Source organism: Macrosteles quadrilineatus, unplaced genomic scaffold (genome assembly GCF_028750875.1).
Source record: "Macrosteles quadrilineatus isolate MER2022 unplaced genomic scaffold, UCM_ALF_1.0 Scaffold_3__2_contigs__length_128488019, whole genome shotgun sequence".
Lineage (NCBI taxonomy): Eukaryota > Metazoa > Arthropoda > Insecta > Hemiptera > Cicadellidae > Macrosteles > Macrosteles quadrilineatus.
In genome coordinates, this window is record NW_026542596.1 from 10,647,262 (window position 1) to 10,659,374 (window position 12,113).

Consider the following 12,113-nt stretch of genomic DNA (forward strand, 5'->3'; position numbering starts at 1 on the left):
ATTCAATCTTTAATTTTGATAATGTCGATGGTTTTCAAATGTTAAAACTTTAATATCTACCTACTGAACACTTTTATTGTATTGGTTTATGGCTTATTTGTTATATAAAGTGTTAACAAGTATCGGCACGGTTTTATACAGGGTGATTGATATAAGTGTGCCAGCCGTTTTATTCGAAAACCATAAGAGATATCAAAACAAGTTAAATGGTAAGTGCCTTGGACTTTTTATTTAAAACATTGTAGTAAACTCGAAAAATTATTTTAGCCGCCATTTTTCCAATATGGCCGCTAACTTAGATTTTTCTTATGGAACACACTGTATTTTATTATGTATTCTGGTAGAAAATGTAATTTTAAGACAATTTTACTCTTGCGATTTTTTTCATAAACCTAACCGTTGCAAAGATAATAATGGTTTAAGTTGTGAAATTTTGAATGGTTTTCGAACAAACCAGCTTGCATGCTTGCTTAGGCCTTTATTGAAACTCCTCTTTCTCATGCAGAAATTTCAAAACTTTAACCATTATTATCTTTGAAACGGTTAGGTTTATGAAAAAAAACACAAGAATAAAATCGTCTTAAAATTACATTTTTTACCAGAATACATCATAAAATACAGGGTGTTCTATGAGAAAAATCAAAGTTGGCGGCCATATTGGAAAAATGGTGGCTAAAATAATATTTTTGACTTTACTAGAATTTTTTATATAAAAAATCCAAGGCACTTACCATTTAACTTTTTTTTTTATATATCTTATAGTTTTCGAATAAAATGGCTGGCACACTTATATCAATCACCCTGTATGTTATAAACCATTATAGTTGAACCTAAGATTCTGAGTACACTAGTAATTTAAATAAATATTTAAGCAATTATACTTCCTCTTGAATAGGGATTACATACGAGGGTGCAGGAAAAATGTTATGATAGCATCATAGAGTGACCTTGGTATTGAAATACATATCATTGGTATATATTACTGGTAGAAAATAAAGGGTCCGTTCCCTAAAGCATAAGGTGTAATCTGTTTGTACGTATAATGTAAAAATCTAATGTTCGACGTGTTGCAAAATTGAATGCAATGAACAGTTTGAAAATACTGTAATAAATTGAGTTAAATCCCAGGTACCACAATTTATTATTAGGGAAAGAAATAAAATATTTGGATCTTGATTTTCAGGGTAGCTTAGTATAATTGTTGCCTAATGCATCCATAACTTAGGACAGTATTTTAGCCATTTCTGCTTCCCTGTAATTTCCAGACAGCCAAGAGTCAACATTCTACTATTACTATTAGCCCACTGGAAGCCTACCTTCTGGATTAAAATGATGTATCATTACCTGGATATTTTACTAATAGGTTAAGCGTTTCAGCACTATCTGTAACAATACTGTTTGTTGTAGGTCGGAGCCCAAGACGTTTGCGTTTGACCACTGCTTCAACTCAGCAGAGCCTGGAGTACCACAGTTCGCCAGCCAGGAGACAGTGTTTGACTGTCTGGGTCGGGACATCCTGGACAATGCCTTCCAGGGTTACAATGCCTGTATATTCGCCTACGGCCAGACAGGTGAGCTCAGCACTAAGTATTGCATAGTTGTTGTAATACATTGGATTGTTATACCTTAACTGCCCCTTAATGTATATACAACATTTTCTGTTCTGCTCTGACTCATCTATGTAGGGAAGGACCAAAATTTTGGGCTCCTATCAAGCAATAATCATATTCTCCTTCAGGGCCTTAAAAATATTATATCAGGTCACATAGACAAGCAGGTGGTACAAGAAAGTTATCTCAAACTAGCAAAGTCTGGAATCAGTCAACGTTTCTCAGTACAAACTGGTTTACCATATTTCTCACATCAAACTGCTACTTAAAATAAACAAATAACATACTATTTAAATGCAGGGACTAATAAAGAAAGAACAAAACAACTTGAAGAGAAATTAAAGTACAGTTTGTTTTAGTGTTGGATACTTGTTAGTTCTTTCCCATCCTTACTCATCTAGTTCTTTGTTTTTAACTTGGTCAGTAAAATATTTAATTAACAAAGGTAGTTAATTGAGCAAGCACCAATAATCTTACCAAAAGTACAATAAATACAAAGGGTTAAGTTTTATTGTGGTTCTTGCATCAGAGACGAAGAGAATTTAAGCTTTTAAGGAAATCGTTTTCTTGGGATGTTTAAAAGAAAAAAATTACCGCAACAGTATTAAAAATATTCAATGAAGACATTGGTTCTGTTAAAATCTTGGTCTGGTTCATCGATCCATCTAGAATGCCCATTATTCATAAATATTTATCCTCAAATATCTCAGAAACAACTTGAATTTTTCGCATCTTGTTTTTGGCACAAATTATTTATAATTGGTTGTTTCTCTGTTGGAAAGCGCTAACACAATCAACTATCATGTTACCTTTTAGTGTTTTAGTATTTAGTTTTTTCTTCATCCCATACCCTATCTCTCAACCTGTGAAAGCATCCATCAAATGGGGCTCATAATTTTTTTATACCTCTAACTATACCGTATGTTAATGTTATATTATTGTAACTATAGTGTTTTACAACACCGCTTTGTAACTATAGTGTTTTACAACACCGCGTTAGGTTTCCATGATGATATTGATTTTCACCAGTCTGCTACAACGTCCATTTGTCATGCGATGAATGAAAAACACTCACCACTGTTGCATGTTAGCTGCTGAAAATAGAATGTTACCAATATAGGCTAGTGCAGTTTTTATATAACAGTTTCACCAGTGTGCTAGTTTCATAATAGATCAGTTGTGTGCGTTTAACACGCTACGTTTTTTCTATTGTAATTCGCCTTGTATTTTTCCTATTTAAACATTAGCGTGATCACTGGATAATGTTTGAAACATTGCTTCTTTTGCCAAAATCATAAAGATCTGTTTAAAGAGATGGGCCCAAATGTGAGTAACAAATCAAGATGACCCCAAGGGAGTAAGGGAATTTCGTCAGGATTATGCCCACAGTCAGTGTTAATGGATGATTACTGGCCTATTTATACAATACCCCCACCGCAGCAAACCTGCAGACTAAGCAAATTTCCATCTGCCTGATTGGATTTACAGTAGAAAATATTGCATTTATTCCCTATTTAAATAGAATTAGTTAAACGAGTACTTAGGTTTGCTGCAACAGGGAGGGTAAAAAAGTGTTTTTCATTGTAAAATGTAAATAGATTAGTAAGAAATTAATGTGTTTTCCAGATATGATCTAAAAATATGTTCATAAACAAGCAAACTACAACAGTTGACTTATTCTCCATAAGAATAACGTGGATTTTTAAATTTACAATTTTTGGAATTTTCTCCGTTTTCATTAGGCACACAATAACGCTTCAATATACTAAATTGTGTTTTTTTTTTAAGTTCTACAAAATGGTTTGGAAAGAAATTGTGAAATTTGGTGTTTTTAGAGTAAAAAATGGGAAAACCCTATTTTTACACCATAAAACCCCCCATAAACCCCCATTCCCATAGTCCAATCATCCTGGTTTGCGATTTTGTTCGAGTAAATGTAGATTTACATGTTCATACCAAATTTCATCAAAATCGGATCATTTTTGCTTGAGTTATCACGCTAACGGACACACACACACACACACACACATGTATGCTTTTAATATGCTTCTTTGCTTTTAATACAAGAAGAGAAGTAGTAGTTTTTAAAAATTCAATTTTGATTTATATCTAGTAGTCTTAATAGCTTTTTTTTATCATGTCAGTAAAATAATATATAAAAAATAGGTGTCAGCTATGACCGCTACCTAACCTAAACTACCTTATTGTCTTCAGTCAATTTCTAAGGATAATAGTATAAGTAAATGAAAATAAGTAGGTCCATTCATTATTGGAAAATTGGAACCAGTTAGCGAGTTTCCTATGAATATTAAGCTAACACACCAGATTGTATGAACCCACTCCAGTTACCTAAGTACAGAGTAGGTGTAAGTAGGATTACCTAAGTACAGAGTCATCTCATTATTCATTGTTTTTACCATTTAATAATTATAGTATGTAGTTATACTCACAGTCTATTGTTTAGGAATTCTGAGTTTTCATAGTTTTAACACACTTAAAATCTCTTTCAATTCACATTTTACATAAACATATTGTATTTAATTCTCACATGTAATAGTTTCATTTTCCCCCTGCTGTTTTTGTAATTTGTATGGGATTGAAGTTGGAGGTATTGTCAGGTCAGAGCCTAATCATGTTGAAGGCCAGAACTCTCTTGAGAGTAGATAACTAACCTTCCTCTCCATCATACTTTATCAGCCAAACTTCCACTCTTGTCTATACCTAAGTTTCACTCATGGATAATTACAAGCATTAGCCTAAAACTTCCTCTGGTAGAGCTGAGATTAGGTGGTTATAGGTTTACTGTGTCACTCACTGTACAAATAATTTGATCAAAATCCTAATTTATTTATTCAGATATCATTGTTAATTGCAATGCATGTTTGGACGTGTGTCTTCATGTCTGGTTATGTTTAGGTGTGTTGATGTTCACTAAGTGTTTTCTATCTTAGGATAAGTTATACTGCGTGCGCTTACCGAATGGATAGCAATAGCTTACAAATATATCGTTTCATATAGTCGTTAAATTTATTGTCAGTAAATGAATTCACAAATAACAAACATCTACTAATAAATTCAAATAAATCAAATATTTTATCTTTCTCCACAAGGCAATCAAGATTAAAATTACAACCAGATATATATCTTAATGGTTTAAAATTAAATCAAGTGGAGCACACTAAATTTCTTGGTCTAATATTAGACCAGCATTTAACCTGGGATGAGCATGTGAAACATGTGGTAAAAAAATCTACAGCTGGTATTTATGCTTTGCGACAAATGTCCCGTGTCTCAAGCATTGAAACTCTTAAAACTATTTATTTTGCTTTAATAAATTCACATATAGCTTATGGAATAGCTTTATATGGTGGTACCACAAAAAAAAAACCTAGACAAAATTCTACGTCAACAGGAAAAAGCTCTTAGAATTATCTTTAGTATAAAAAACAGAGAATCAGTTAAAAAATATTTTTCTAAATTGGGTATAATGACCATCTATGATTTATACATTTTTGAAACTATTCTACGTGTAAAAAGTTCAGATTATCAAACTAAAAATTTCCACAGTTACAATTGACGAAACACCAGGCATGTAGAACAACACAGATTGAAGTTATTTGAGAAAAAAACCAGTTTCATTGGCAAAAAATTGTTATTTAGCCTACCCAAAAATATTTTCAATGAACATAATTACAGTAGCTTTAAAAAACTACTGAAAAACTATTTGCAATCTAAATCATTATATTCAATAGAAGAGTTTTGGAATTTAAATGATTAGAAATATGTTATGTTATGATTTATGTTTGTAATCTATTATTTAGGATACTTGTATACCTAATTTTTTGCTTATCTTTTCCTTTCTGTGATGCAATTCATGTATTTGCTGTAAAATACTTGATGAATAAAGATGATTTGTATTGTATTGTATTGTATATTGTCGTGATAAAATAAGAAGAAATCAATATGAGACTTTTACGCATGCAAGCATTACAGGACCTAAACACATCAAATTAATATTTGGCTGATCCAAAAGAAAGCTACTAAAACCTGGTATTCACCTATTAGTATAGGTTTTTTGAAATAAACATATTAACAAATGACAACACACCATTTAGCCTATATGAAAAGTTGATCTCATAGATATCTATTTTAGTCAAAGGTTTTCCTAAAAAAAATCCTTACAAAATATTAGAATTCAATGCTAATTGACTAAAAATATTAAAACTTAAAGCAGAGTTATGAGACTTTGGTTAACCTAATACTACCATAATAGTTTACCATAATGCTTCTTAGCTAACCACTAAAAACCTGGAGTAGTTAAAAATCAAGTCCCAAATGCCATCTAAAGTGTTTTAGAGTAAAGTAACCAAATTGGCAACAATCTGTGTGAGCATATAACTCAAACAAACAGGCTGAGTGCTGAAACCCGAGTACTACGCTTGGTTTAGTACAGTAGTTTTAGCGTTTATGGACATGTGTTTCTAGAAAGATTTTCAAAAAATAAAGTCTTGATTTCTAAACCAACTAGCCTTAGTAATTTTTGTTTGTTTAAAATTCAAACCATGGTGAACACACCTTTTTTATCAGGTCACCAATAGTTTATGAGGTAAATCTAACATTGAGGTATTTCAAAAATCCAAAACATATAAACCCAATTACTTTTTGTTGACATGTTGTTATTTATTTAAGGACATAGATGCATAAATTATCTACTTGGCGTGTTATAATCAGTACAAGAAAGTCCGCTTTATCAGGTAACTGTAGGAAAAAATTATTTCGCTATCCTATTATGGTTAGTAATGTCTGAAATTACCATGGAATTCCCTAAATCTTGCATTTAAATCTGAAACCATAGTGTGTAGTTTTCTTTAAAACTGCATATTCGTAACACCAACAAACATATTGCGGTTTTTATACCAGAATATTTTTTTAGATTATATACATTATTGCCAAACAAGGATAAAAAGCCCTAAAACAGAGTATGTAATGAGCTCTTTTTCATACTCTTTTTCAACATTGCTCTTTTTCAGCCTGGTTTATGTTAGGCAATGTATGGACTGTATAATCATACTATTATATTCCTGAACCCCCCCCCCCAAGTTTTATGGCGATCTGATGGACGGTATCTTAAAGCACAAGGGACTAAAACCTTAACAGATACAACAGACGACATAGGCCTACATTGGATTAAATTTATTTCAGCTCAAAATAAAAATTACATATTGTATAGGAATTGCTATCACGTCCATTTAAATTTCAGTGTATGAAGAGGTCTGAGTCAAATGGGGGGGGGGGGGGGGGTACAATTCCGGGCAGTTCATTTTCTGCGCACACAAGGGGGTACAATTCCGGTCCTAGAAGGAAGACTACACTAACAAGGGGTCACAATTCCAGGGGGGTACATTCCACCCTGTACAATTACCAAATAAGCGCAAGTTTGAACTGGGAGGGGGTACAATTCCGGCCCATACTGTTTTTTAGGTGCTGGTGCATTTAATCGAACTTTCGTGCATAACAATATCAAAGTCTTATGTACAGGTTCCTTATCTTGTTAGAGTAAATCCTAAAAATCTGTTTAAAAATATATTTGTTTTAATTTCTCGCTTTACATAATTTCTTTCGTGGTTCACGGACATGTAATGTAATCAAATACTGTCTGATAGTTGTATGATTAAAATCTATATGGAAATAGTTATTTGTGTAATTAGTGTGTGAAGTGGCACTTTGCACTCGGGTTACACATCATATTTTTCCTACAGTTACAATAAAGCATAGAAATAATAAGGGGGTACAATTCCAGCCGGTTTGGTCAAGAAAATGAGACGTCATCGTGACAGGGGGTACAATACCGCCACCCCTCACAAAGAAGTAAAGTGTGAAAGGTAAAGCCTTTTCTGATGTTTGTCAAAGATGTTATTAGATAGAAGGTCATAAAATATGTCCAAGTGTATTGGGCAATGACATATTGGTTTCTATTTCTGTTCTGGCAATTATAGGATCAATGTTCCAGTTATTGAACCATACTTTGTAAAATCAAGTCATGTCATGGGTGACTTAAGGAGTTATATTGTGGGTTTAAATCTTTTCTTTAAAATTGAGATTATTTCTCGTGTTTATTGTTTATTTATTACTTATTATTTAATTGGTCTGAGAACAGGAAAATCTTTATAAAATCTTAGAAAAAACTGGGGTTTCTAACATTTTATCATACCTAGTAAATAACAAATAAGTAACTATGTTTAATAGGTTAAATTACAGTATAAAGAAATGAAGGAGTTTTTTTTTACAAATAATAGAAGGGGTTAGTTATTTAATATAAGTAAATGAAAATACCTATTTATACTTTCTTTGTTGAATGGTCTAATAATGATTGTTTTACAAAATTAATAAACTTTGATGTTTAATGACACCACCATATGTTCATTGCTGACATTCATTCTAGTCTTTTTTAGGCGTACCCAACATTTCCCTTGTGACTGTGGAGACTGTGTATCTAATTATTTATTTCAGAAAAGGCAAATATATTTTTTTATTGAAAATAAATAAATCTATATATTAATAGGCAAGCATGTTTCTTGTAACCCTTTTTCTCAGGTTGTGTGTTTCACGGGGAAAATCTACGCATACTGTTAGAAAGACATTTACCTGTAGACGTGCAGGATCCCTTTATGAAATATAATAGGCTAAAACATAAGCCCAAAAAATGAATTTAAAATTTAAGAAAAATTACATGGGCCTTATGGGTTGCCATTGATGCTGGTGACAAAATATTACCGGTAACAGAAAATCTAAACAAATTAAAGACATTCCAATCACATGTTTTATTTACAGTGTGGAATGGAAGTAGAAAAGTTTACACAATACATATTTTTGGTCGAGATTTTAAACACGGGACGCCCTCTAGTATGGTTTAAAGTTCCCCCAGAATAAATATTTAAGTCTGTAATAACTAATTGTTTTACTAATGTAATATTATCTAATCTACCAGCTTGAGAATATTATTAGTTGAGTTTAAAAAATAATATAAATAATAAATTAGTTGTAACAATCAAAATAGATTCATAATCAAAACTGTTGAGAATACCAGATGGCAGGAGTGTATGAATTGCTTGATTTTTCTCTTGACACAATTTAACAGGTCTCCACTGTTCAAAGCCCCACTGTTTCATGAATACCCTGGTTAAAATGATATTTTCTTAAGTCTAGCTTCCAAAGTAATCAACCACATGGTGGTGGTTTTGTGGGAGGGGGAAGTAATAGGAGGGGCTAGCCTAATGTGATGGAAAATGATTAAATGTAAAGGGACAGTGTCCACGGACAAAGAGTCATACCAACAGAAGATCTCTCTTGTATTTTACAAAAGAAGATTTTAGTTACGTTGAAATTCTTTATGAAGATATTTTCATCAATTAGTCAATTCCTATCATCTTTGCACTTGAAAACTATAGTTCGGCCGCTTAGAAAGCGACCTCCTCTAGCATTGGTTTAGCATTAGCGTGCAGGTCGTTTTCTAAGCGGCCGAACTATAGTTTTCCAATAATGAACTGTAATATCACTCATGTTGGTAATGTTCACATTATTAACATATGTTTTTGTTATTATTTTTATTGTTGTTTATTTATGTTTAGATTCAGTTTGTCTTGAGTTGTGATGAAGATAGTTTCATGATATTACAATACCTATTAAATTATAGTTCGGCCGCTTAGAAAGCGACCTCCTCCAGCATTGGTTTAGCATTAGCGCGCAGGTCGTTTTGTAAGCGGATGAACTATAGTTTGATATAAAAGTTGTGTTACTTTATGTGCCCCAAGTAGACTTGTCAACAACTCGTAAAACAGTGACACTGAGAAATACAAAAAATTTTATTAGTTACAGGTTTTGTATTTTGTGTTTGTCAACTGTAAACTTCTTGCATATTCACGCTTACCTTTTTTTAAATACATCATATTTGGAGATATATGGTTTGGTAAAGAGTTGTTATCATTTAAAAAAATAAATGAGTAAAAAACATGTTAAAAAGTGTACAGTATATAACTGAATTAATATGTTGTTTGAGTTGTGAGGTAAGTTGGGAGTTACAAAGCCACAGAAGTTGTGGTCAAAGCTTGGCATCCCTCTGTTTCCTTTTGTTCTGATAATCTTCATTAACTTAGGTTGCACAGTTCGTGCCATACATATTAACAATAGGAAGTTGGTATTGATAGGCTACATGCCTATATTAGGAAAATATATTTAGTCTGTTACTAGAGTTCTCCCTGTGGTCGAAAACTCGACCAAAAGTATGTATTGTGTAAACTTCTCTATTTTCACTCCACGCTGTAAATAAAACATGTGATTGAAATTTCTTCCATTTGTTTTTATTTTCTGTTTATATTTTGTTGTTATTTCATACCAAAATGGCAACTCATATAAGGCCCATGTAATTTTTTTTAATTTTAAATTGATTTTTGTGTTTTTTAGCCTATTTTAATTTATAAAGGGATTCTGCACATCTACAGGTAAACATATTTCTAGCAGTATGCGTAAATTTTCCCTGTGATGCACAGGAGCTGAGAAAAAAGATTTTTAATAAACATGCTTGCCCATTAATATATAGAATTAGTCCCATGTCAAATCTCCTTAAGAAAAGTTGAAATTGCATTTTTTACCCAATTAACTTAAATATTTTCAAAATACAAACTAAACCTGCATATATAGGACCGATAACCTTTCTTTTGGTAAAACCCCCTGTGTAAATCGGTCCAGAAGTATGGTCAGGGTGGCTGTCATAAGCTAAAAAATTTGGCCCCATGTTAAAGTTCCATAAGAAAAGTTGAATTTCCATTTTTGACCCAATCAACATAAATATTTTCAAAATACAATTAAAGCCTGCACATATAGGACCAATAACCTTTCTTTTGATACAACCCGCGTGCAATTCGGTCCAGTAGTATGGCAGGCTAGTTGTCATTAGTTTTGCAGAAGTTTTTTAATATATAAGATTTTTGCAGGATATAAATTGATGGGAGGATTAATATTTTTTATTCTCTGAATAATAAATTGCAGGATTGTCTAGATTTTAAACATTTCATAATTCTAAGGTTCTTTTTAGAATTTTGAAAATGGTTTTGGCAATCGAACAGCTGCCCCTAAACTCTATCCCATACAACATGTTTGACCCAGACAAAGCATAATAAACAATCATCCTTGCTATGAGCTCAGTAACATGCTACAGGACAGACTTCTGGTAACAGACTATATTTAGTTTACAAGAACAAGTTTTTTTTTTATGAACCACATAGTTGTTTAATATTAACTACCCTGAAATTATAGAAAGAAAAAAAACTATCAAGTACAATAAATAATAAGAACATTTAAGTGTCAAAAACATAGAGTGTTAAAAGATGTATCATATACAGTACATACATTATTTGGGAAGAACATTTTGCTGCCATTTACGATCACTCGTAAGACTAATGTGTGAGGTAGAGGGTGGAAGAGATAGAGAGAGAGAGAGATACACAAAGAGGCTCTTGAAAGATGAGTGACTCCCACTCTCGCAAAGATATCTGCAACACAAAATGCTTTGTGTCTTTTGTGTAACTTCCTCGAGTTAAAATCTTGATTCAAATTTTGCTCTACCATAACTGTAGTAGCTTATACTTATGTGGGTTAAATAAATTGTAACCCTTACTTATTTAAGCTCTAGGGATTAATCGATTTATTAATCTATGTGAGCTTATTTTATCCTGTTTATCTCAAATTTAAAAAAAATTTCAAAAGAGTTGTTGGTGCACACAAACAGCTAAGGCAAGTAAAAAGTAGATGCCTGAAATTTGAATCCAACCATTGCATCAACTTCCACCCGTCTTGTCCACTGTTAATTTTAAGTGTGCATATCCCACAAAGCATACTCTTACTGGCAAACTCGAAATGCATGCCTAGCTAAGGAGACCATGTCTTGGACGGCTCTGTTATTGTTAGACCTGCTTAGCAGTTCAAACCCTGACTCCCATTTTATAGTATATGTCAAGAACAGCTGTCTACTGTTTTATTTTTGAGGAGTTTTTGCAGAATGTAGATTTTTCAACTCTTAAATGTGATGCCAAGCAGTCTTGATGATTATTTGTTCTTGTTATGGTCTTTTCCCTGTTAATTTCAAAGTTTTTTATTATTACTGATGCTTTATCCTTTTAAGATTATTTTAACTTTATTTTAACATTTTCTGTAGCCTAATATTTTATATAACATATGTAACAAAACATAAGTGCAGGTTTGGTTATGCTATTCTTGATGGCAAAAATATCAGCATTTAGGAATCAAAGGGTGAAAACATTTAAAAGGGTAAGCACAATAAAATGTTATAATGTAAATATAATGTTTGATGTGTTAAAGGCGGTTTTTTTAGTTGCTGAATTCAGCTTTAGGATTGTGAATATCATGATAGTTTTGTACTGCCTGCGTTTTTGAGCAAGGGAATCTTAGAACTGGGATATTTAATTGCAGAGTTGTTTTACACATCAG

General features: G+C 32.2%; 1 protein-coding gene across 5 annotated transcripts in view; it reads left to right on the plus strand.

Moving 5' to 3' along the window:
* The window catches only part of LOC128988883 (kinesin-like protein KIF13A), a 186,735-nt gene that overhangs the window by 113,602 nt on the left and 61,020 nt on the right, over positions 1-12,113 (plus strand). For all 5 annotated transcript variants that reach the window (XM_054410628.1, XM_054410629.1, XM_054410632.1 and 2 more), the window contains one exon: positions 1,408-1,571. In XM_054410628.1, coding sequence (XP_054266603.1) covers positions 1,408-1,571 — 164 coding nt within the window. The remainder of the gene's footprint in view (positions 1-1,407; positions 1,572-12,113) is intronic.